Here is a 27,124-nt window from a genome sequence, read left to right on the forward strand (position 1 = left end):
TTTGTCTTTGTAAAATATGATCTGTATCTATTTCTGGATTCTTGTTAAATGCCCTCGGATCACATTTAAAACATCTAGGTGACCCAGGAGTGCCGTACTGCACAAAAAAGTGTGGAAACCCTTCCAGTTTAAGATGGACTTGACCTAAAAATTCCTTAAGTGAAGAAATGAACTTGACCCGAATTTTAATGACATACCATTGGACAATAATATGTGATGCGTCAAAGTGTTGCTCATATTTCCATCATAGCTGAGGGAGATCCACCGTTAGTGTGGCTAGAGCTCTCTCAGAGTCAGGGAAAGACAAACATGTGGCCTCAGTTCACTTTTAGCTGGAGGGGACAGTAGAGTGTTTGTGTGATTTACTGATGGTTTATCTTCCTCCCTGACACAGGTCTGTCAAATTGTTTTATGATGGCAGAGTCCTGGCTCCAGTTCCTCCTCTTCTGAACACAGGAACCCCAGAGGAAGCTATACCTTGTTCAGTTTTATAGTTAATAGCCCCCTTCCTGCCCCAGCTGTGGCCTGGTTCTGGGTGTGACCTTCCTGAAGTGCCCACACTGAGGGTGTGCTCGGTGGCACTCAGCTCTCTGGAGCTGCCAATACTGAAGACAAATAACATTCTCTTCAGTTGTCTTTACCTTGTCTATGTTGTCTTTACAGTGTCGGTACGTCTTTGAAGGAATACCAAGTTTTGAAGGCAAACATTCTTCCTTGGTGTATCTAATTAATAACATATTTCAGCCTGTCGGAAAGAGTAAATAGTTTTACACGTTCCTGAAGTCTTTATTTATGAAATGACAGGAGTTCTTGAAGATTATTGGAATATGGTATGGCTTGTGAAGACTATTCTAAGGACTGGTTTAAGTTACTCTTTTTATTTTGGAATGACATAGTTCCAGAGTCCTGTTATTTCTTGACAGACTGACAGCTACTCTGAAAACGGACTCTGCCAATCTGAGGCAAATTGAATCTGTGTTCAACTTTTCGTAAAGAAAGGGCTTGTCTTTTAGGCTTGTAAAATTTAAAACAGATGTGTTTTTACCCTAAGGCTCATGCCCTGTTCTTAGCTATAAAATGTATATATTGTATATATAGTGTGAAGTTAGGCCAATTACAATTTCAATGCATAGTATTTATTAAAGTAGTATATAAAGATGACAACAGTGTTTCAGTTATGTCACCACATTGGCAAGTTTATTACCCATTTTTAAACTCACATTGCAGTATTTTCTAATGCCTTATAGTGTAATAAACAAAGCACTGGCACAAAAAGATCTTCAACATTAGTAAACGCAAAATTGTGGCAAACTATGCTATGTACATAATATAACCACGGGGAAAGCATTAGGAAAACCAGAAAATGACTGTGGTAAACAGGGTGCACAGCATTGAATAATATACATTTTAAATAAAATTAGAAAAGGGTGCTATTTGCAATATTTTTGTGAAAAAGAAAAACATTTGTTTCTCAACACATGCTATAAAACTTCAGTAGTGAGAGACAATTTAAGTGGACACCAGAGACCTTAGATTAATCTGTGGTTTGCAACACTGACATTTATTTTCCTTTCACAAGAACGATTCACATGGCAGAAAGCTTTGACAAATTGGAGAGAAAGCAGTTTATCAAGTACCGTTCAAATTTAAGTCAGGTCTGTTGAGACAGAAAAAAAGAGTACAGCACAAGCACTGGCTTTGGGGAGACCCTCTTTACTGTACATCACCATACATTCAGCATGAGATCAGCTTGACTGGGGAATGCTGTATGAGTCACCATACCCACTGTCGGGCCAAGGTAAGAAAACACTCGGTCAATTGGTAATTCAATTAGTACAACATTTTAATTACGTCAACCTCTCTGAATGACACTGGGCCTTACTTCTGTTCTCCTTGTGTACGATCTGGAGAAACCTGAAAAAACATTAAAACTCAGGTGATGATACTGTTGAACCCAACACACTGCTTGTGGAATGACTAACGGCAGCTACCGTATATACAGTCTTGTAATGTGTTGCAGCCATAACGCTTTGGCACAATCCTCACGGGCATGTGATACAGGGCTGTTTTTGAATTCCTTTGGTGAAAGCCAATTATACAGCCCGACACTGGAAAAGAAATCGTCTGCAGTATGGCACAGTAAGAGCTCATCACTAGCTTAATGGTAAGAGCACTGGGTTGCAATGCAATTAATAATGTATAAGTGTATTTTTTTAAATATCAGCTCTTATATTGAACTCCCCCCTTCCCTGGGTCCTATTAATTTTAATTAGAAAATATATTTTGAAATTACAAAACAAATACTGTGTTTGAGTGCCATATGTAAACGACTCTCACTTCTGATCCAGTACTGACACCTTGTGGCTGTGCTAAGCAACAGCACTAAGAATGCGCCCCAGGCATGCTGCAGCAAAACGTAATTTAGTAGAAATGTCTGTTATAATAAAATAAGCTTGGTGGCCGGTTAAAATATACCTTTGCTACGTTGGTTAAAATAGACCTTTCCTACCTTCCCTCTTCCTGTTCAAATCTATTCAAACAAGGACAGGACCATAAAATTGCAAAACATATATTTATTGAACATCACATGTAATCAATATTAAAAATGACCCGATTGAATTCGATGATGGTAATGGTATAATCCCACACCTAAAGGATGCACTCACACCTGAGACACAGGCTTACTAGTTTTATCAAACGGTTGTGTATATAGCTAAAAGACAAACTGCAGGTACATATTGTTCCAACAGAGCCAAGTTCTTTAGAGGGAAGTAAGCAAGCCTGGCTCCCCCATTATACAAGTTTAGCGTGATATACTATGGTATAAAAAACATAGTAAAGTGTAGAAGAACTTAATGCAAATCTGGCAAATGTTTCCATGGTAACGCATAGTAAAAAATGTTGAGCCATCGTAAACCCAGTCCGTTTCAGGCTTCTTTGTTTTATTGTGGAATTTTAATGGCAAGCAGCCAACGTCAGACCATGACCCAGCTAAATGAAATTGTGTTTTATCTCCTGCGACAGGACACCCCTGCACCTCGCCTTCTTGAAGACCATGCTGCTGTTCTCTGAGAATGTTGAGCAGTCCCTCTTCCCTTACCTGTGATTGGTCCATAGCGATAGTGTCCGAGTAATGATATTTTTTTAGTGCTCTGTATGTGTTTGTGTTGAAGGATAAACATTACGCTGTATTTAATGGAACAGCACTTATTTTCAGGCTGCTGTTGGACCCTGGTTCCAGTGGTCCAGTTGACTAATCGCTGCTGGCTGAAAGAGGGAGGAAGAGAATAGCCTTCTGTCCGATGTGAGTCTTTTCTCCAGACTTGCATCTTCCATTCTTTTTGATTCCCACATACCAGTTTCTGTCTTGGTACTTCTGGGCTTTGTAAGTGGCGTAATGGTTTTCTTCTAGCGTTTCCAGAAAGAAGCATTCATCTGTCAGTGTCTGCTAAAAAAAAAAAAAGGTGCCTAAATTAAATCCTAATTATATCACAGCTCACTGCTACTGTCCTGAGTGGCACTATAATTGTTCCTAACTGTTCAAGTAATAATTGTTCAATTAGATTAGCACGAGCAACCCTGTTAACAAAAATACTATCAATGCCACTGTACAGTATTCATATACAGTATTTTAAAGTGATATCATAAACTATATGAGTCATGCCTTCAAATCCAAATATGTTAGTCATTAGCAGGGGAAAGAGGGCAAATGGTTTGAAAATATATTCCAGCATTTCTATTAGAGCATGCAGTTAATAATGCATTGGCACTGTCTGTGTAGGAAGATTGGCCTACGTGCCCTTACCGATCCACACAGCTGTCCATCTGTGCTCATTGCTAAATATCTCCCAGCTTCTAGTCCCTTTATGGACACCACTCCTACATTCTCGGCAGTGACCTGCAGTTGAACTGGAGGGACAGACACAGTTACATTCTTGAATTCTCAATAGGATGATGCTGCTCAGACTCAGAATTCTGATTAGCCGGATCTTTCAAAAACAACGAGTTCTACTGAACTGTTTGTTTAGTTCAGCAATCCTGCGTGGCAATGAAAGAAACTTAAAATCTAATGTGAAAAGTATTTTGACAAGACCTCTTCTGCAATGTCTTTAATGGTGAAATGTGTGTGTGTGTGTGTGTGTGTTTGTGTGCGTGCGTGTGCGTGCGTGTGCGTGCTTGTGTGTGCGTGTGTGTATTTATGATACAGTGGTTGATTTTATGGCCGCTTCATAAAAAAAAAAAAGTATTGTAGACTTTGTACCAAGCAGGGGAATATCACAAGTATCCATGTTGTGATGGTGTGATTGTGATTTTAAGGGGATTGTATATGGTGGAGCTTGGCTTGGACTTATTCTTAGCCAGTTTATCTCACCAAAACAGGTACTGACTGAGAGCACAGCTGCTTTAGAAACACCTCATGTGTTCTGGGATGGGACTAAAAGAGTAGAAGTCCCCACACAGCTCTGGTTCCTAACCGTATCAGATATCAAGTTGGATACCACCTTGTCAAAATTGGAGGCCTCCAAGGAACACCAAGGAATACATATTAGAATATTTGTGTAACAGTCATTTGTTTATTTAATCCTGTTTTCCATCTGTTTTCAATTAAGAGTTTATCACATGTTAAAAAGCTGTATACTTTTGCTATTGCAGGGTAGAGTCTAGAAGTTTAATTCAATAGCACCACAGTAGGGCAAACATACATGAGGCTGCTCTTGAAAGTGGTCAAGTCATGGAATGGCTTCCCTTGCTTATTCCCCCTATCTGATCAACCTTCTGTAGACATTCCTTCACACAGGAATAAAGGAATACAAAGTTAAAGAAAATATGTCACGTTAATATTTCTTACTGTGTTTGTCGCTTCTGTCTCTGATGCCATCTACTGCCCCATTTGGAAGTACGCGCAGGAAATAGCCTCCATTGTAACAGTACAGCAGGTTTGGTTTCTTATAGTTCTCCATATGGAGGTTGCATTTCTCTGGCAGGATCGTGAGCACTGTTACTTTCCCTTCCGCCATCTCACAGTGTCTCTCCTAGAGCCGTGTCCTGTGAATGTTTCTTCAAGTCTGTAAAACATTCAAGAGGCACGTACCATTATCTAGAAACGAGGAACACAGACGTACCCAAAAGAGTGTACATTTTCGTAAATGTTTTTGTTTTTGTGAAACTATTTGTGTTTGTTAATCTGCAAGCTGTTCTCCAAATGAAATAAGGAGGAGGCTGGCTTGTCTCTTTAACCTAAACAACCCCATGCTTATTTGATTGAAAGTAAAGGAGCAGGGAGTAGAACTATGCATGTTAGTTAACCACACTGCATAATTAAGTTGGGAGGTGATGTTAAAAGATATTAGTCATAAATCCCTAAAATAGATCATCTGCAGATTGTACTGTTTCCAAAAGGCCAAATGTATGAGGATGAAGCAACGCTAGCTGTCTTTAGTTTAGCATCAGAATTCAAAGACCCTGATTAGCATTAATCTTCGGCTATCTTGCCTAAGGTCCAGTAAGGTCAGGTAGTGAAAGATTAGTGCTAATCACTTTAATGAATCAGTGTGGCCAAGCAGTAAAAGCTGAGGACAACCAGAGCCAAATCTCAATGTCAAAGCAGCTCAGCAACTAAACTACTCCGCAGACCCTCCTAGTGCTTCTGAATCAGGTGTGAAAAGTTATATCCTTAGTAAACATCGCCTCTTACCCATTCGCTATTCAGAAAGACTGAGCTGTTCGACGAACCTAACTCGTCTTTCTAGTTTGAATTATTAGACCTCCTTAACACGCTAATGACATTGCCAAAGATACTTCTCATCAAATGTTTTAAAATTCATTTTTAAAACCGTACTTAAACAAAAATATTACAATATACCGGTGCCTAGAAAATTATTTCCTTAAGCAGCAGAGAGCAGAAGGGAAAAAAATACTTTAAAATCCTTGTTGCTGTTACTGGTTACTGCTGTCCCCACTGTCATTATGCGAATGCCACAGTAAAGAAGAGTACCCATTGGTTTTCTGTGAATACGCGTTATCACTGAGAACCTGGGTGCTATAACTAACACAAAAGAACCGGAAAGCAATGGAGCTGCACACCAGTTTTGAAAGATGTCATTTTTCTTGCAATGCATTGTAGTCCTGGAACAAAGTCCCACCATAATATCCGGCAAGATAATAAGGTCAAGCATGTCTGTCGTGCAACTAGCAGGCCTGCATCTGAGGGTGTGTTGCATAACTGAAAAGGCTTTTTTTTCTACTGCTGTTTTTGGAATATACAGTATATGTCATATAGAAATAAAGTGGTACAAACTCTTTCAGAACTGCACATATTCATGGCATTTTGATAGTGAAAGTCCCTCCAGATAAAATACAGTACAGCATATGCTCATATTGCTATAATATAATCTGTAAAAATAAAATAAAAAACAGATAAGAAGTTACTTACCTATAGACCCCTGTCGGACCTTTGTTGGTTATGTGCTTAGATGCCTTCCTATCTGAATGTGAGTGATGCTGTATATGTAGTGTCAAAATGACTCACCCACTTGATGAAGTGTGTCTCCTATATATATACTTGTATCTCAGTGTGTGACTATTTATGCCTAAGGATGATGTAACTGGCCCAACCCCAGCTAACTTTACCTGACAAGCAATCATCAGTTGCTTTTATTTATTCACTGTTAATATGAAACAGGACAAAAATTTACTGAAATTGTAAAAGGCAATCAATCATAAATGCCAGGACTTACATTTTTATTTTCTGGAATGTTAGTGCTGGCTTGTTAAAATTCTTAACACATTCCTGTAAAGAAACTCTTCCATAGATTCCAGCTGTTAGCAGCTGTATCTCGGAGGTAGTGAACAGATTTTTTAAAGGGTGAAAGGGTGCATATATAGGGTTTTAGTTATTAGGGCTAGATTCATGGAAATAAAGTAATTATTGATTCTATGAATCTGGCAACTTGTATCACAGCTTGTATTATTTCCCTTGTAAAACTGGGAGTAGGTAACTGCTGACTAATCATATAAAGCAACAGCTGAGCCCAGCAACACCTCTCTGTTTTGTTTACTGATTATTATTTTTGAATGTGCTGCGTAACGCCTTTATTTAGTCGTTGGTTTTGTAAATTACTGAGTGTAACTTGCTCTGTTATTGTGTTCCAGGACCTCGAAGTTAAAAAAAAATAAAAATAAAGAACTGAATGCGAATTCCGGTGTTTGGTAACATAAACGGCAATACGAATGCGGTTTGCTTGTTATTCTAATAAAACCACTTGGTAAATAATCACAAACAGATAAAGCACAAGGCTTAGTGAAATGGTTAACATCAGCGATGCTAATAGCTGCCCTCTTAATGGCAAGCGTTTGAGAGAAACAGTCCCTGGTCAGCGTCTGGGGATACAACTCATATTAAAGACCTGAATGCTGAAAAGCTGAAACAGAAAGCCAACGGCGGCACTGTAATTAAAGATTAGTACTCACAACTGTGTTCAAGAACTTGCTGTGGATTAACCAGAAGGAGAAGGTATTTAAAAAAAAACAACAACAATGTTTTGTAAAGTTGAGAAGAGGCGTGGTTGTAACACACAATACAATGCTGTTTTGTCTTTTGCAAATTAAAAGGCAAGATTCAACTCGTCAAAAAAAAAAAAAAAATCACAGGATCCCATTTTGTCCTGTTTAACCTGTTATATCGGGTAATATTGCCAACGTAAAATTAAAAACCAAAAGATCTGACTTTCATTCCTAAACCCTCCCCCCCCCCCCCCCCCCCCTCTGGAATTGGGGTGCAGTGAGAGAACAAGCTTTTTAATGGTCTTTACCCTCATTACTCACAAGATACTGATATTTACAAAATAGCTGATTACACAGGACATGACATCATAAGAATCCTGTCTTTTGTATTATTTATGTTTTTCTGATTTGAAAACATGCACCATTTTCTCTAAACCCAGTTGCCTCAGCCCAGACCAGACTAAAGAAATAAAACAACCCATTCACTGATTGTTCAGGTAACCGAATGCGTTGTCCTGCTGGTATATCAATAAATAGAGATTCACTCACAGGGTCAATTCAGGTGTGCCACTCCGTGTCACAGCCTACTTTAAAAGATAGATACTACCTCATCCCTCCTGATGGAAATGACACCACATTTACAAGCACTGGTGGGGGGACATGATCAACAACAGATATTTATATACATGTAGTACAGCCCGTTCCATCCGTGGCTGAACTCCCTGCTCTGTCTGTGTCAATAGCACAGCTTTTAATTATTCTTGAAGCTACCTCATGTCTTTCAACCTGTCTCCTGAGCACTCCCTTCAGTCTCTATTGATTCTGTGGCTATGGGCAGATCTGTGCATGCTCTGGTTTGAAACAGTTCAGGGAAGCTAATGCTGATGTTTAGCTGCAATTTAGTTTAAGAACAGTCTCTGACTGTGTAAAAGTCTACCCAGTGATGAAAAATGATATATACACCAACACCCCCTGCTGGACACTAAAACTTTGCAGCTCACTGAAATCAAGAGTACAGGTAGATGCATTGGTTTATGTAGACTCCACACTTGGGCTGATCTAGCCTGTGTTACATTTATCTATGGCAGGCAACTAAAACAGAAGAGCAGCTCCAGAATTCAGATCAAAGCAGCTTAAGAAAGTTCTATCAACAAATACAATGAAAGCATTGGAGTCATTGCAATCCGGACCGCTCAGAGTGATTCCAACATCATGAAAAGGGATTAGGGAATTTGAACTGCTTCCTTCTCCAAGATATTCTGAAATGGGATTGTGTGGTCACTGCAGAGTTAACTTAACTTATAGGGTTATTTTTTTATAGTTTTATTTTTTTAACTATAAGTGTGTTATCTAATGCCATATTTTTAAAAGGAAGTCTTAACCTAAACATCTGCAGGAAGTGATGCTGTTCTGCAGATTTCACATGACTGTATGTGCACCCCCCCCCCCCCCCCCCCCCCCCCCGCCCCCTTACCCCTATTGTTTTCTGAAGATGTTTTTCAAGTTTGTACCCCTAGATGGAGCTGTTGTCTTCCTACAGAGCGGTATCATAACTTAAGGCACAGATTTAATTTCTGTTAAGAAGATATTGTAATATTTTTTTAAAAGTGGGGATGGACTTACATAGACTATACAGTAAAATAAGAACAACATGGAACTTTAATACATAAACTTTAATTTAATACATTTATATTTGCAAGAACCAGGATAACCACATAAATATTCAGTGGTCTCCACAAATGCCCTTATTACTAAGTCATATATTGTCTTAGTTATTTGTTACTGTAAATATAAGTACCACACAGATTCACTACTGAGCAAAATAAAATAAAAAATTATTTAAAAATAAATCTTCTTGTTAAGTCTTCCTGTTAAGATGGTTAAAAAATAAATATAACCATGGCACTGGTTTTCAATATACAAATGTAATTACAAATAAAATAATAATAAAAATAATAATAATAATAATAATAATAATAATAATAATAATAATAATAAATGTTTCACTGTCTTGCCAAAACAAAGCGCTGGGGTCACCTGATTTGGAGGTGAAGTAAGTCAAGTTCATCCCTTAGGGCCTCAGCTAGACTAGGTATGCCAAAGGAGTGTCTGAAGTTCTGCTGCGCTCTAGAAATGAGTCCCTGACTGCTCTTGATTAACAGAACAGGCCATGTCACATCACTACAGCGCTGTGTTTAAAAGAAATGGCTTAAAACATGGAAGATCTTGTCGAGAGGGGACGTTAAAGACGATAGACTTTCTTTTATGAGTTTTCCCTCCTTCCCCTGGGGAAGAACCACAGTGTTCCAGCTTTGACATCATTGCCTGGACCGTAGTAAGAAGTCCCCATTGTATCTTGATTCATGCTGGCTGTGTAGGGCTATTTTCCTGTACTTAAAGGAAACAAAGCGGGCGGGGACAAAGACACTCTTGTGTTTCCCTTTCTCTGGCATGCCGGTGGTTAATTGTGAGGAATATTTCTGCATTGATTACAATTTTTTTTTAATTCAATTAACATTTATTTCTTTATTTCTGAATTAATTTGTGGATCTGTACAACAGTTAGTGGCTTTGGTCTGCTTAAGAGGAAAAAAGATTTGATTACCCTCCAAGGAAGAAAGTCTATTATTATATAGCAATATTTAACACTACTATGACTACTACGACTACTACTACTACTACTACTACTACTACTACTACTACTACTACTAATAATAATAATAATAATAATAATAGCCTGCAGAAATAGCATTATAACAATATTTGCTTCTCTTCTGTTTACCCTCTCTAGCTCAGTGTTTTGTTTGGACAAACAATCTGGCCAAGCTGTATATTTCCGTTGGTAAACAGTGTGCTGTTACAGAGATTGAAATGCACAGCAATGCACAGCTTTGACGTCTGACCTGATGGAAACGCTGCACATACAAGTCATCATTTAAAACCGGAAAGAGCAACACATGGCATTTAGTAAATTACAATAAGAAGTATGTATTGCAGCTGCCTTTGGCAATGTTACAGGCAGCTGCCCGGCTTGTCACTGATAAAAAGAGGCATGCTTGGCAGACCTTGTCCTGTCTTCTAGTTTACATTGTGCAGGGTCATATAGCATAGAGTCTTGGTGGGAGTTGCTGAGTAATGCTTAAGGTCCAAGGTCTGAATTAAGCAGAGGGGGTACATTAAACTGTTTTCAAAGTAAATCATTTCCCAGGGACACATTACAATACTACAGTACAGCTAAACTCATTAAACTGCTCATGCTTGTTTACAGGATGCATCCACGGAGAAGCAACCTCTCATTTACAGGGGTGTCCTGTCTTTAGACCTGACTTATATTCGAATGCAGACAGGACACTAATAATGAAGTTACCTATACTGCCACAGTGTAATTACTGGATATTATAGGGTTATATCAGCCAAAACTCAGACAGGCAAAGGGTCAGGGTGTGTCTGAGTGTGAAGGATCAGGACCTGTCAAAGTAGATGACACAAGGTATTTACAACCAGTCAGTGTTACTTAATCACTTTTTTAAGGACAGATAGTTTTTCCCTCAGTAATGCTTCTACATCATAATGCAGCAGAAAAGCAGTGTTGGGCTGTATAATGAATGCACGAGAGGATATTTGCAGGTGTAAGAGTAGCAGCTGGTCACCTTCAAATGTGCCATGCTCAGGGTTGTGGATTTCAGATATTTTCTGATGTGCTCCTCCCTCCCTGCGTTCCAGCTGTTCCAGCTGATCATAGGGTGAGAATGTGATCATTCACTGTCAGCAGGTTGTACTGTAACTGTCTGGTCTGTTTATCTCTTCTTTATTTATTTTGTCAATACTGAAAAGCACCTCCGGGAAGGCAGATCTAAACCTAGAGATACATGCACGTGACAACATGACCACAGGAAGAGATGTGTATCTACAGCATGTATTTCTTGACTTCTAGAATAGTTATATAAGCGAGGCCTTTGCAAGTGGCTTATTTTAGTTATTTTAGTTTGTTGCAGCAATAACACAGAACTTTCTGTAAAGAAAGCTTCAACAAAACATCCCAGAGAAGCTTCGTACCACCCCTTTCACCTGCCCACAGACCATGTCGTCCAGTGGCATATCCACCACTCTGGGTTGTAGGACTACATGCTCCCAGATTCTATTTAAAATCTATGGTTTCTCCAGATGCAGTGGCTGGGTGTGATGTTTGTACTGAGCCTTGGCATTGACGTGCGTACCTGATAGCTGCATAGTCTAAATTGCATGGAATTGTTAAACATATTTTAAAGAAAAAATATACATGCCTGTTTCAGATAAATGCACATGAAGGGAAATTGCATAACACTGTGATGCAAAGAGGATGTGCAATCACCAGGATGCACTGTGTGTGACCATGTTGTCTTCAACCTGGTGGGAAACACAGCTTTGAGAGATTCTCCAGGCTTGCTAACCCAATAGAGATTCTCCTGCCTCATTCAAAAGATTAGGGAAAGGAGAAACACAGTTAGGAGGGTTATACTATAGACATATTACAGTAAATCAGATTGTACCATTGGTGTAGCTTTATTGATACAGTGGTGTGTCCAAACATTTATTTCTGTAGTCGTACTACATCAATTCCAACAATAAGGCATGATTTATAATTCCATACAAAGGGCTTCCCAACCCTGGTCCTGGGGACCCCATGTGTCTTATGATTTTCATTCCAACTGAGCTCTCAATTACTTAACTAGACCCTTAATTGAACTGATCATTTGCTTAATTAGACCTTTTTACTTGTTTTCCGCTCTTAAACAGTTGCAGATTTTCAAGTTAGCATTTTATAAGTAAATTGAACTCTGCAACTTTTTAGGAGATGAGAACAATTAAAAAAAGTCTAATTAAGCAAATTATTAGTTCAATTAAGGGTCTAGTTAAGCAATTGAGAGCTCATCTGGAATGAAAACCAGAAGACACAAGGGGTCCCCAGGACCAGGGTTGGGAAGCACTGTCTTTGAGTGACACAGACAGGAATTCATCTTTGAACATTTTACCAAGAGCCACAAACCTCTATTCGTGTAACACTTGGAAGATGAAAAAGTAAACAGACATTTGGGTTTTTTGTTCAATTGAAAACCCGACCCAGTGTTACAAAAAATATAAAAGAAACTAGTTTGAAATTGTGCTCAGTCCCTTTAAAAGGCCGAAGTTGCATAGACACGCCCATGTAAACGTCAGCCCTCTCGTCCAACCAACCTAACCTAACACTCCCTTGAATGATAAAGGATAGGCTCGTGCGTAGCAGCGTCTCGTCGTTTAAAACTGTTTGGAATAGGGCAATACGATTGGCCACATGTTTTATCCATCATACGATTATCTGTTACAGGGTAGGTTGGTGTTTTAGCAGGATTGATGGGAAGAAACTGCAGTTAAAATCGTAAAAGAGGAGACCGCTACTATCACGTATCACTTTGCACGAAATTGTCATCAGACATTCTGTGGGTGCGTGCCCGAGATATCCTGTTAACAGTGCATCGTTTTAAACATGTTATAGATTAGGATTTTTTTTAAACATTCTTTGCTTTATCTCTTTTGTTGGGGGGAAAAAATACAGCAACATTCTTTCAACTTTTTTTTTTTGCTAATAATTATTTATTCGCACTGATCATAGTGCTGTTGGGGGCTGAAGATGGGATTGCCTGCTTTGGAGTTCAGTGACTGTTACCTGGACAGCCCACAGTTCAGGGAAAGGTTGAAATCCCACGAACTGGAATTGGATAAGACTAACAAGTTTATCAAGGAGCTGATCAAAGATGGGAAGGCACTCGTCCAATCACTGAACAGTAAGAAATGAAATCAACTGTTTTTCAGAACATACTAGCTTTATGCCAGCTTGCTGTGCCAGTCTACTGATGACCGGACGTTTCCGTATACACCGTACTAGTTAACACTGGGGTCTTATTTCGCTTTAAGGCGTCTTACATTTGATGTATTTATTTTTGGTCTAGTTTATTAATTTAAAAGATAAGTAATATATCGCTCTTGTTAAAGAAAATGCATGCACTTAAATACGCAATGTATTTGTGCAGAATGTTTTAATATCGTAATAGCGATCCCGCATGCCTCGAATGCATATCGACCACTGACAAGCTGCATAAATTACTATACATAATATACTTTGGTCCCGTACTAATGTTCTTAATATCAACATTTATAGTTTAAAGTTAGCTTGCTCTGTCGCCAGTAAAATACTTACTGCTTACTTATCGAACACTCGTCATGTAATAGATTGTCAGAGTGTTGCTGTATCCTTTTGACAGGAAGATTCCAACTTAATCTGGAAATCAAGTACAGTCATAACAGCACTGGCACGGTAGGCATTATGACATTGAACGGTGTAAAAACCACCTGCAGCGCCACTGTATCCAGCATCCCGTTCAAAGAGACAGTAGTGGTACCGGTATGTTGCGACTCTCAGCTCTCTGGTAGTGCCTGAAACAAGATACACTGCACACAGAGCTAGAGGTTTGTTAACTACTGGTGCCCTTCACCCAGATGCGGGTCCATTGCTGTAAAAGAGCTTCCCCTGCACCTTGCCAATGAACTAGTCTACTTGCTAAATGGCTTCTTTTGTATGGAATGATAATTCATCGTATTGAATGAAAGCAGTACACCTTTTCTCCAGGATGCAAGAGAACTATGGTATCATTGAACACATGTAAACATCAATAAAGCTGTTTAGTACAGGGCTTTAAGCAGAGAGTCGCTCATGTCTTTTGTTGCTTTAGCAGGAACCATTATCTCATACAAATGCAAAACACAGGACAGCAAATAATGAAGCACTGTATGGATTCAATATTATGTGAACAGGTGCTGGTCTGGTAAGCTTCTTTGTTCCAGGGACATTTTGAGTTATTGTGTTTTTTCCAGAAATGGTATATATTTTTTCATCATTAACTACTTTACCTCATGATTTCATTAAATTATTGCTATTACTCGTACAATTAAAGCGATGCTCCACAAAATGATGTGGCAGCTTTATGCCCTTGAAATATGTGCACAGCAAGGGTTTTCTCGATATAGCTGTGCGGGTCTGCCACTGAAGTAGGTGTTAGTTTACTTGATATCTGGGTGGATCCTTCTTTTGGAGCTAACAGATAGCAGCCTTCATGGCCAGTGCATTCAGAGTGATAGTATGCATGTACAGTAGTGTTGTCACTTTGTGTGTCTGCAGGCAACCAAGCGAACCAGGATTTCTGGGTACTGCATTGGTGGGATCCATTGGATTCACAGTAAAGCTGTGTCTGACTATGGAAAGTGTTTCTTTTTGTATTAGGATACAACATGAATGGAAATAAGACCCTATTGCATAGCAGTTTCACCCATTGCAGGTTTTGCTTTGAGCTTGATTAGCCACAGTGCATAGGCACTGTAACGAGCTCAGGTGTACCTTATTAAACACATAGTAAAACCAGGAATTGATAAAACTGCTGTGCAATGGGAGTCTTATTTCCATCCTTGTACAAGAACAAAAACAACAGATTCAGGCAAAATAAGGTTCTTGAGTTTAAAAGAAAAAAGCCAGGCATGCACAGAGCACTGCGATTCACAAACCTGGAGAAAAAAACAAAAAAACAAAACAGCTCCGTTCTACTCTCTGAATCTTAACATTTTTCATTTAAGGTTGAAACAGCTTTTTAGGGTCATTTTAGGGTAAATTAGTCTATGTAGTACCTTCTGTAAATACAAAGATTAGAGTAAGACTTGGATTTGAAGTTTTTGCTCCTTGCACTTTCTAGATCCTGCCACATGCTGTACAGATATCGGACAGGTAACTGCACAGGGCGCAAAGGGAGTCTGGTACTGATTGGTAACACATTAACCCTATACCAAGCAAGGATCAATGGGCTGTCTAATAAAGTCAATGATTTAGAATGAGGTGAGATTACAAACTGGGCGTGACCGGTTCCATAGTCTCTTCCCATTAAAAAATGCAATCCATTATTAATATTGTCACTAAAAGTTACTGAAAAGTAGAAACTTGAGGTGTGGGGGGACCACCTGACCAAGGGTACCATTCTTTGAGAAATCTCTACAACAATTGCTGCGATGAAGGGATACCAGGTGAGCTTCATTGATAACACCAAGTGTCAAAAGCCTTGTTGGTAAAGCAACGATGGAGATAACATTACAGGTGAGGACAGCTGCTGCTTTACCCTCCACCTTCTCCTTGGAGAGTTGCTGGAGAGGCTGCAGCATTGTTGCCACTGTACGCTCACCTGCACATTAGCCCAGTTACGGAACAAAAAAAAAAAAACTGAAATAATTTACTGAGGAAACGTATATTGTGTTGTGTGCTCAGAAATCGTACCTGTTCGAGTCTGGATTCCTCACTTGCTCAATCACAAGCAGCTGATCAGCACTAATCTTGCACTACCTAACATTAGTAGTCCAAGCAGCCTGAAAATGATCATTTCAATGCTACAGTCAACTGTGTGCAATCCATGCCTTACTGTAAAGAGTTGGACAAACTGTAGCGCATGACACAATCGCTCTTCTGGCTACAAGGCCAAAGGATTCATTTGTCTTGCTTATAAAACTAATCTGCTTTAGAAAGTTCCACACACATTTAATCCTGATTCTTTTGGCATGTAATTTATTTGAATAGTGCAATCCTGGAATCGTTATAATAACCCCTGTTGCTAGAAGTGAATCATCTGGTGGTATAATTTTGACTAGTCCAGCTTGCTTTTTGCGATACAGGCTAGTTGACGGTTGTAAAACAAGGCTGCTGTGGAGGAAATCCCCATCTATCTTGCATCCGTTTGTAAGTGTTCTGTCTTGAGTGTGGAAATAAACCCTTGAACATGCTTGCATTGCCTTTGGCTAGAGTATATACCTTGCGCTTGCTTTTTTGTTTTGTTTAGTGGGACGTGTTATCACATGTTTCGGTTAAGGCCCTGACATGGTGTACGGTTTTAAAAGCTTCTCAATTGAGGCATCTTTGTGGGATGATGATATCAAGACTGCATCTTTTCAGTTTTGGTTTAATAAACACTTTTGAGGCAGGCAGAAAGCTCACTGGTATTAGGGTATTTCTGTAAACCACATACACAGTTTCACATCCTCTGTCAGAATCTGAAGAAAACCCCACGTGGTTTATTATAAAGGTTTAACTGCTCTTATGAAATGACATGTTTATACAGTAGGTCTTCTCGGCCACATACAGTCCCCACATGTACAATCATCTAATGCTCTGCTTCCCATCCTTGCAGCCCAGCTCAAGTCCCCAGGTGGGACGGCTTTCAGCTTTTATGCTTTGTTGCTATATAGGTCAAATCTGGAAGTAATATATGGCACCAAATATTTTATTGTAATGTTTGACCTTCAGGTGATTGAATTACATTAGAGGCCATACAGTAAGTGTATTGACTTCACTCTAAATTATCACAGCAAACACTTTGAACTTAACTAAAATGATTAGGACAGCTCCTTTTATAGCAATAAAATACAATCCCTCCAGTGCTGTAAATGAAAAGGTGACATAGTATTCAGAGTGAAATACATGCTGTATCACATGGTTTATGGTATGTAGTTAAAAGTTATCAGTGCAGTGTATTCTTTTTTTCAGGGTAAAGTTTAGTCTTCAAAAGGCCAGTCACATATTTACTTTTGTTTTCAAGCAGTACATCTGGCATGCCTTGAAAGGGTAATGTTACAGCATGCTCTCCTCTTAACCCTGTTAGTACCGTACTTGTAAAGTTCAACCCGTGGTTTGCATTGCTGCAGCCCTCCCTCTTTCGTTTCTCATTATTTGGATGGGTAGGCATCATGCAGTGCCTAGCATCTTCAGTCTCTGACAAGAACTGCCTGCAGCCTCGCTGTCCCCTTGGCAGCTCGGCTATCTCACTCCACAGATACTACAGCAGCTCCTGTGCTGTCAGAGAGACACGGCTTTCCTCTTGCAGGACATGGGTGTCACTCAGCAGTTCAGTGCTTTCATGTGGCTATTAGTGGAATCAAATTGAAGTGGCTGTCACATGTATTAGGATTCATGGCAAGGAAATTAGCTGGCACAAGGGCTTAAGTTTACCTTTCTGGTAATACACAAAGAAAGACTTGTTCACTTGCCATTGCTACTATGTTTGATGTTTGCTTTGAGACATGAATAAAGTAGCTTAGTTTATTTGAATGGTTATTGCCCATGTTAATTTGCTGTGCTAGCTTTTGAATCCACCCTTTTTGAAGGTCCAGGGTGACTGATGTTAACACTAAGTTTTGCACTCCAGGTACATTTGTGGGCCTTGGTGATTCTTTTATAATAGCAGGGGGGCTGTTCAGGATTAAGGTGCATTGGTTGGAGGTTTGTAGCATGTACTCTGCTCCATGCCTTGCAGTAGCTAGTACTTTTCCACAACCTTTCATAAGCAATACAAAAATGCTATTGATCTTGCATTAAATATCTTGTAAACAAGCGTTTATCTGGGTCAGACTTTAACTGTGAGCATTAGCCAGGTTTTGTCCTTGAGCTCTGAATTGGAATATCTGAGTGTTTTTAGGTCTAAATGCTAAAAACAAAATGAATGCTGACACGTTCCATGCACAGTGTGCCAGTGAGTTTGCTTTGCTCCAAGCAGCTGCAGGGTATTTCATAGATAAGTGAGGCAGAGCTTGCCCTTCTCTGTTGAATCGTATTGCAACGACAAAGACATCTTGCTAAAGTCCTGGAGGTGTGATGGCTAAATCACGAGAAACAGGATAAAACACTTGCTGGTTACTATACATCCACAGGTCAAAGAGAGGCGTAAACTGTAGCCAAACAGCTCAGTTGTACTGCAGGGTCAGTAAAAAGACTCCTGTTGGCATTCTAGCTTTTACTGTTTGTTTAATTAGGCCCACCTGCCCTCTCTGTGGTTTGCCTAATTAAGATCTGAACTTGCCATGTGCTTGGTATTCTGCTACGCTTGTGTAATATTTACTTTTCTCTTGTGATCCAATTATGCTTAATGCCTGCAACATACGTGTGAGTTAAGGGTTCCGAAGTTTGAGTAGGTCAACCAATGCCAATTGTACTATAGGACCTCGTGCTTACTGTATGGCATGATTTCTACATACAGTACTGTAGATACACTGGATACATTAAACATGTGCTTTCTCAAGCACACCAATTCATGGAAGCCTTAACAAAAAAAAAAGAAATAACAAAATGGATCAATTGCAGATAGTTTGGTAGGAGAAATGCTAATATTTCCAGATAGTGTTGTTAACATAAGGCTGTGGCCTGTCATTAAGAGGATTTAAGTGAGAGCTCTGCTTTTGTGCAGTCCCTCACCCTGCGGCGACTCACCCCACCAGACAGCCTCTTGAGGGGGAAGGGGGAGAGGGTTGCACATCAGGAACGAGGAACATGCTGTCAAGACAACTTCAAGCATCACTCTAGAAAAGGAAAAGTAGGCCAACAGCCCCTGAAGATAGAGGTCGCCTCCATGGCTTAATGTATTTTGACATCCAATTGTGCAGGACTGGTATAGTAAAAGCATGTTTGTGAAAAAGAAGCCAGCAATCAGGATAACAGAACTGTACAATATTGGTTTTAAAGTTTTATAAACAGCCAGTGGATCCTCTACGTTCTGTTTTGCATTCAATAGCCTGGTGTGTTGTTGCAACACCCATGATGTTACTCAAAGTATACGTTGAGTTCGACCACATTTCCATCAGCACCATGAAACCATGGGATGTAAAACTCAAATCTTCCAATATGAAACTAGGGCTGCTCCCAGTTCTGTCTGCAGTCTACAATCCAACCTGACACCTGGACACAGAAGTTCTAGATCACCTGTATGTATCTAGTTTTTCTGCAGGTGGCAGTGGAATTGGAACTGCTTTTTTAGAGAACCCATTTAGACAGTGTAGAGAATAGAACAGTGCAGCTGAAGATGTGCACAAAGAGCCATGTTACAGTTCATTAAACAGGACATTATAGCGCCATGCATATTGTAGCTAAAAGGTAGGCTACAAAATGCAAAGGGACCCCTTCAAGAAATTGAAGCTGAACGGCAGCATGGAGTAGTAGAATCATTACTTGTGTGTTTAGCTTGGTGAAGGAAACAAAGTCCTTTTCAAATTCTCTTACTTCAAATACACTTGTAGCAAACAATTAAAGTCCAACACCAATATGGTTAAAACACAGCTGGGTTTATAGATGTTACCCTTTTCGTTTGCTCCCCTGACAGGCTGTGGAGCAGGAAGTGGGGTTAACTTACTGTATGTTATGATTTTATTTTTAGACTCCAACTTTTGAACCAGCCTGTCGCTTAGCAACAAGAGTGACAGTATTGTGTATATTATTATTTATTTCTTAGCAGACGCCCTTATCCAGGGTGACTTACATTTGTTACAAGATATCACATTATACAGATATCACATTCTTTATTACATACAATAACCCATTTATACAGTTGGGTATTTACTGGAGCAATCTAGGTAAAGTACCTTGCTCAAGGGTACAGCAGAAGTGCCCCCCATCGGGGATTGAACCCACGACCCTCCAGTCAAGAGCCCAAAGCCCTAACCACTACTCCACACTGCTGCCCTAACAGCAGCCATGGTGAATACAGTGTCAGAACCGTAGCATTGTGTGATGTGGGCTAACCAATTCTTTTAAAATTATTTCAAAAGACAGTGCAGTACATACATTTTCAAGTCACTTTTATTCTAAGAAATACTCTGTGGTACATATAAAATACACTTATGTGCCTGTAGTTACCTGATTTATGAATGCTACATAACTTTGAATGGGAAGTGTATTCTGAATGAAAGTATTTTAAGTTTTGTGTAAGTATATTCTAGATCACAATTGCAGTGTTGGTCAGTCAATTCCTAAAATGTAATTTGCTCTTTGTGAACGTGGCAGATTCTTCCCTGAAAGAGGTTTTCACGATAATCCTTCCTCACTGCACACTTCAAACACTTTTAAAATCCACTTGTTAAGTGAATAGTGAGCTCTCTTGTTTGCAGTCAGTGGCAATTTGTTTTGTAAAAATAGCTATCTTGGCAGAAACATTACATGTTGCTTGTACTCTTTTTCCCCGAATTGCAGTACACAAAATAGAGGGTCAAGGTCCAGTTCCTCTTCTCCTGTTCTTTGTAGCTATTGGAGATGCTGCCAAAGTGCTTCAAATATCTCAACTCTCTTGTTGAGAGTGAGACCCTGTACTTTGAACTTTATGTATAGTGACTGTGTTGACCCAGGGTAACTTCCTCATCCTTGTTGGGCTTGTGACATATTTACACTTAGATTCCCAGGAAAACATTTGTCTGTTCTGCTTACCTTACCTGGCCGAGTCAATCATTCACCCAGAATACATTCAGACTGGTACAGTACAGTATGGGACTTGGAGATGCAGCTGCCTTACTTGGCCTTACCTTGAACTCAAGCATGAGTTTGGTGACCTTAACTTAGTCCCATAGACATGCAGGCAAGTGTTCTGAAGGACAAAAGGTGAGCAGATTTGAGTCAATGGATATTTGGAGGATACGGTACAAACTGCTGGAGTTTACAGTGTTTGCAGAGCTGAATGAGGAAACAAAACAATGACTTCTCCTTTGTTCCAGTATATAAAGGGAGATTGATTAAATAACTCCCTGATAATTACTAATTAAGCTTCCACACACACATCATCATCTATGGTGCACAGCCATTGACAAACTTCTGGATTAAAAAACAAAGAACAATGGCCTTTTCAGTTATTCTGTAGGTTACCCGATTTGTCACACAGTGACTGTGTTTGTTAACTTGAATACCCAAGCTGCATTAGAAGGGTTTGGCCAGCTCTCTGTCAGGGTTCTGTGATGGAGCACCTCCATGGTAGAGGTTAGATTGTTCTGCAGATCCTGGTATTGCATCCCCTTCCTAACCCCTCCCCTAATTATCCAAACCCTGCTTCCCAAACCAGATGATGTCCGGAGGTTAGGATCTGAAGATTGAACATTTCAAACGTATGGCTGTGTTGCATTGAATGATTGCTGTACAGAATGAATACCTGCTGACTAACTTGGAGGAAAATTACTCTAAAAGTGTCATTCAGAATCAGAATGTAAACTTAGGAAAGAACATTGAGCAAAGGATAGGGATGTTAAAACCTTAATGCCCCCCCCCCCCCTTCCTAGCAGTGGCTATACTGATACCCTACCACTTCTTTCATGCCTGAACTCCTCTTCATAATGATTATACATCTCTTTACTGATTGCCTGATCTGGTTGACAGGCGTGTCTGTATTGAGGTACTGTTTTGCCAGTGTGTCTAGCTTGCAGCGTTGTCTTCTGTTTTATGTTTGTGATCCTTTTGTTCTGTTGAATAAGACGTGCATGGAATGATTTGTATTTTTCAATAGGAAAACAAAAATAGTCACCCTGGTAGCATTTGTTATCCTCAAGTCTTAAATGTTGTTTTGAATATTCACCACATTTATATTCATAGTTATCCTTGCAGAATGTGGCAGTTTTGCCCTTGCGTCACACTTTCTTTTACATGGATCGCAGATAATCTGATGGAAATAATCTGAGTCTCAAAATGACGAATCTATAACGGCTGTGATTGGGTTTATATTGGTGTTTACTGACACAGTCTTTATTTACAGATTTCTGTTTCTGGCAGTGTCCTGGAGAGGCTGTCCTTGTGACTGATTATGTTGCAGCACTCTCACAAAAAGACCCTCGCCACACAAGTGAGCCCCCATTGTGTCCTGGTTCATTGGAATGTGACATCATTGTGTTAACAAGTTGCCAGCTTCTCCATCACCATAGACCTCGAGCCCCCCTGCTGCACCAGTTTTGGCCCTCATTGTTGTTGCTTAATTCAAATCCAGATTACGCACAGACAATCGCAAAGCTTTTTGTTCCTACAGGAAAAGGTAATTGACCCTCAAAAAACACCAAAGATTACTGGCTGGAGTCTTCATTTTACCAGGCATAAATACAGTATATTGTTTTCAGTGCCTTTCTCGAACCCCGCCTACATTCCCTTTATCGGTCTCCTTTTCTTTAAGTGAATTTGGACAAAAGCACACTGTTCTGCAGTCAATCAAGTTGTTGTGTTTTTTTAATTTTTTTATTCCGGTGCCTGGTAGAGCCTTCATTTATAGACCCACTGCACAGTCCTGGCACCCAGCTCTTTGGGGAGATCAAACATAACTCTGCTCTTGTCATTACTGTGTCTGTGGAAGGTGTCTTATCAGCAGCCGCGTGTTTGATGCTGAAGCTGACTACAAGGCAGGCATTCTTCTCCGCTTGTGGAAGACTAGAATTGTCTTCCACAAGTCGACTGAGTAACACTTATGGGTAATTATTATAAAGGCGGTCTGTACTGTACTTGAGTTGTGGAATATTATTGACGGGGTTAGATTCTTTAAGCTATTTACTCAGAATCGTCATGAGCATTTTCTTTTTCTGAACGGGTGGAAAAAACACAAATTAAACGTCTAAAATGAAAACAGTAAGACACACCTTGCTTGCAATACTTAATTTGAGTTAAAAGTCTTACCCCTATGATACATTTACTATGGTGAGGGCGATTTGCCAGTGATTTGCCCATAGGGGAAAATGTAGGCCTTAGTTGTTTATTTCTGGTTTGGTAACTTTATTAGGTGCATTTCTCCTTTCTGAATAAATTGTCCTAATGATGAATTGGAGTAAATGCAGTAGCTTTGAAAAGCTAGCTCTGACTGTTCGAAGTACTGTAGCACTGCGTGCTTCTTCTTGAGGAAGGCCTGTCAACAAAAACACAGCAGCTGCACGCAACAGAACAAATGTAGGTGAAACAGGATTAACGTACAGAACTCCAGAATTCAGCAATTACTGTACTGTAGGTGCCGTTGGATATTTGAGAATAAGGAATTCTGCTTTAAGTTTTACGAACAGCATTAAAGAAATGAATTCAACCCTTTTATTAAAAAGGTTCATTTTAAATAAGAGAGAAGAGCAGCCAAGCTTAGTCTCATCAGAGTAGTAGGAGCTTTTGTCTTGTAATTGAAATGTTCTAGCAATTCCCAGTGCAAGCGTACATGTTTTGTGGTTGTCAGTTCAGCATACGGTTTGAACAGCTACCTGCATTTGCAGCTTCAGGACAGGGTTTGTTAGACCCTATCAGCACTGCTGTTTATTAGTAGCCCGTAACCACTATGCAGAGTGCTATTTTTAGACTGTTTGTGCATTTGATTATTTTTTAATTGCAGTACTAAACAAAAACATGCAGTGTGAGAGCTACACCACCCCTGAAACAGAGCAATAAATGATCAGCTTGAAATTATTTCTTTGCCTTGCTTGCATTGCTTTTTTAAATCTGTATTTCTGGGGCTTTCGTAACTCCGGGGAACTGGACAAAGCAAAATGTAACCACTTCAGAATGCTGCTGAAGGTGTGTCGTCACTCCGTGTTTGATTTTAACAAGCGGCTTGCAGTGAGCGGTGTGGGGCTGTGTGATGTCCACAAGCCCAGCATGTACTGTGTCAGGATGTGGTTACACAAGCTGCTTGCAGTGCAGTAGCTGTGGAAAGCAAGGAGCATTTCTCCATTCTGGTTCCACGTCTATTTGGGAAAAGCCCCTCTGTGCAGTACAGTGCATCCGTGGAGTTTTCACAGCAGACTAGCTTTCTATTAGGCTGCGACCGGTCAGGTACTCCAAAGTTTTCAGATGGCAATTTCAGTTTTAGTCACTGTGGTATTTATTGTTAATCTACTACTTTCTGTATTGCTGGTCCCAGTACAGTGGGTCATGATTGAGCTGTTCCATAAAAAATGAAAAGATGATTTTTAAAGGATTATATATATATATATATATATATATAAACTGTTGTAGTCATGTTTTAATATGTATAAACCAGGTTTAATTGCCTCTAGCCATAGATTACATGCCACATTAATTCCCGTACTGTATTGACCTTTTTGAATGCCCTTGCTATGTTTGTTTAATTTGTTTGTTTAACTGACTTGTCTGAAGCTGCTGGGTAGTGTGCACACTTCCGGGAAGGCACAAAGGTACTGCAGGCACACACAGATAGGAACTTGGATCATGAAAACAGAGGCTCCCTGTACACACTGCAATGTTTGGTTGCAATTTCCTCTTCTGTCATGCTCTGTTACAGTAGATGTCATGCCTCATTGTTAATCTTGGCCCTTCATCTAATCCTAAAGGACCTGTGATTGAGTTTTCCCATGATATGGAAAGGTCGTCCTGTTATTCTGCCCATTAGTTCTCTGGTATTCTACCCACCCATGTACAGTAGACAGCTATTAACTGCTTTCTTACCAATGGCTATTTATTTGTATTTAATGTTATCAAAATTGATTTGTATATTCATCATACATTTACTCAAACTGTCATTCTGGTGCTTGCTGGAACTTGCCTGTGTGTGATAAAGATGCCATTACAGAAGCATCAAATAAAACAAGTTAAACTGCTGTACCTGAATAATAATTGCAGCAACTAGGACAGATTAACAGTATCCCCTCTATCGATTGTATTTCATGCTAGTACTGCAGATCGCAGAAAATGTATCCTCCTAGATACTGAACAGATACTGGACAAAGTGTGTTTTTTTCTGTGTTCGGTCACCATCAGTGGTATTTTAACTAGACAGCAAGCCAACTTTTCAGCAGTGGGCTAAGACTCTCTCTGGGACAGGCTGTTTTCATTTGGAAGGAATTGCTTTCTTTGGCCTGAAACGCAGCCTTTCGTGCTGCCGATACTGCCGGGTCTTTGCAACCCACCACACACCACACACCGCACACACACCCTGCAGGGGCTTCCAGCTACATCCTATGTTCGTTGTTATGACTGTCTTAATAATGAGGTTACTCTACTGACCTAGAATTCCGCTCTTTGCCTGGGCAGGCATGCTGGGTATGTCAACACCTACAGAGATTCTGCAGGAAAAGGAACTTCCGTGAATGTTGCCTGGCACGTTTAAAAACAACGGCTTCAGTTACATGTTCAATTTCCGTGTTTATAGCACATCTGAGAAGGGAATCCACAGCTTACTCATTGCAAACTTTTTCACTTAGTCCTGGCGATGCACATTGCAGGCACCTGATATCAATACAGTAAAACGTTAACTATTAACCTTGCAGGGATGGAAATACATTAAGACTCCTATTGCATAGCAGTCTCACCCATTGCAGGTTTTAGCTCCGTCTCACCCATTGCTGCATTTGGTTGCATAGTACAGTCATTTTGGGGGAGTCAAAGTGGATCTTCCAGCAGTTCTTCTTGAGATCCAGTCACGTGTGCGTCTCAATGTCTCAGCCAGCGCTGCTTTTACATTTGTTTTACATTTTTACTGGGAAATTCTAGTGTCACTTTTGATGAGTCACCTTTAAGTTTAAGTCTGGCTCTGTTTCCATAAAGGTAGACCGATTTTATCACATCCGGCAGCTAAAAACACACCCATGTGGAATGCAGATTCAGGTAGTCAGGACTCCTGTTTGTGTAAATCGCAAGAAAACCACATTAACCTTTCTTATTCTTGGATCTAGAGTTGAACAGCTTGCTTAAGAATTGCTTTGTATTCCCACTATTTATACTGTTTGCACCTGCAGGCTCCTATCATTACTGGGCAGGGCAATCATTCATGGCATTTTCCTGAAACTGGCCAAGAAAACAAATCTAATTTTGTGTTTTACAACATCAGAAAAATGGCTTGAACCGAAGCTGATGTAATGGGGTCACTGTGATAAAGCAGTCGCTAAATCAATGCTGAGTCAAAGGCGCTATATAAAAATATTATATTCCCCTACCGTGCCCACATTTTGATTTTCATTAAACATACAATACAAATATTTCCATGAACTCCCATATATCTGTAAACGAATCAAACTATTTTCATAGCCTTTGTGGTCCTTGAGCATCACCATTTTTGTAAATCCATGGCTGTCAATTCCTTTTAACTGTTTGAGATGCTGACTATTTTCCATGCTATTGAAACTCTTCAGGCAACTTGTACCTGTTTACCTACAGTAATACTGTAGGACTGCCTTATTCAGGTCAGGTGACCTTTTAGCTTTCTGCTGTTCTGCATAAAGACTATTGTATTCATGTCTAGAACACAGCTGTATTCTACCAGTTTGCCTCATTGTTTTAACCTTTGTCATATCAATGTTATAGATCACTTTCTCACGTATCCATATTATTATTATTATTATTATTATTATTATTATTATTATTATTATTATTTCTTAGCAGACGCCCTTATCCAGGGCAACTTACAATTGTTACAAAATATCACATTGTAAAGTATCACATTACAGAATATCACATTACAGATAAGAGTACAATAAAATCAGTAGCAAAAGATAAGATTCAAATAAGAGCAAAAAATAGAGAATACAGTAAATAATTACTTAAGAGCGGGTTTGGCTATGAGCAGTTAACTTATATTAAAGCTATCTGCTTATATGAGCAAAGACCAGTATGAGCACGTAGAAAGTACGATAAATGGATGAGAATGATTTCAAATAAGAGCAATTGCAAAAAACGTGAATACGGATACCTAAGAGTGAAGTCAAATACAAGACACAGGAAGTAGTTATAATTAAGAGCAATAGTACAATATGACAAAGTAAGGAGCAGTTCAGTGCAAGTACTGGTACAATAGGGTGCCATATAGTCC

At 39.6% G+C, this 27,124-nt stretch overlaps 2 protein-coding genes across 10 annotated transcripts in view; one reads left to right on the forward strand and one right to left on the reverse strand.

Annotated features, from left to right (window-relative positions):
• Positions 1 to 1,188: 1,188 nt before the first annotated feature.
• LOC117431342 (fibroblast growth factor 1-like) lies at positions 1,189 to 7,589 on the reverse strand. Of its 5 annotated transcripts, none has more exons than XM_058996310.1 (4): positions 7,471 to 7,589; positions 4,850 to 5,066; positions 3,806 to 3,909; positions 1,189 to 3,445 (listed from the first exon to the last, which is right to left on the reverse strand). In XM_058996310.1, exons 2-4 carry the CDS (start codon positions 5,016 to 5,018, stop codon positions 3,254 to 3,256), a joined length of 465 nt encoding a protein of 154 aa, XP_058852293.1. In that variant the 5' UTR covers positions 5,019 to 5,066; positions 7,471 to 7,589; the 3' UTR covers positions 1,189 to 3,253. The 5 variants fall into 5 exon arrangements, with proteins under 5 accessions (XP_058852293.1, XP_033908051.3, XP_058852292.1 ...); XM_034052160.3 differs by having other exon boundaries at positions 1,189 to 3,448; XM_058996309.1 differs by lacking the exon at positions 7,471 to 7,589 and adding an exon at positions 6,434 to 7,424 and having other exon boundaries at positions 1,189 to 3,448; positions 4,850 to 5,046.
• A 5,156-nt stretch (positions 7,590 to 12,745) lies between these two features.
• The window catches only part of LOC117431311 (rho GTPase-activating protein 26-like), a 61,390-nt gene continuing 47,011 nt past the window's right edge, over positions 12,746 to 27,124 (forward strand). For 2 of the 5 annotated variants that reach the window (XM_034052113.3, XM_034052115.3), the window contains exons 1-2: positions 12,753 to 12,847; positions 13,132 to 13,303. In XM_034052113.3, coding sequence (XP_033908004.1) covers positions 13,150 to 13,303 — 154 coding nt within the window. In that variant the 5' untranslated portion in view covers positions 12,753 to 12,847; positions 13,132 to 13,149. Of the gene's footprint in view, positions 13,304 to 27,124 lie in introns of all 5 variants that reach the window. The other 3 variants (XM_058996312.1, XM_034052112.3, XM_034052111.3) reach the window with 2 other exon arrangements.

The sequence above is a fragment of the Acipenser ruthenus genome, chromosome 22 (genome assembly GCF_902713425.1).
Source record: "Acipenser ruthenus chromosome 22, fAciRut3.2 maternal haplotype, whole genome shotgun sequence".
Classification (NCBI taxonomy): domain Eukaryota; kingdom Metazoa; phylum Chordata; class Actinopteri; order Acipenseriformes; family Acipenseridae; genus Acipenser; species Acipenser ruthenus.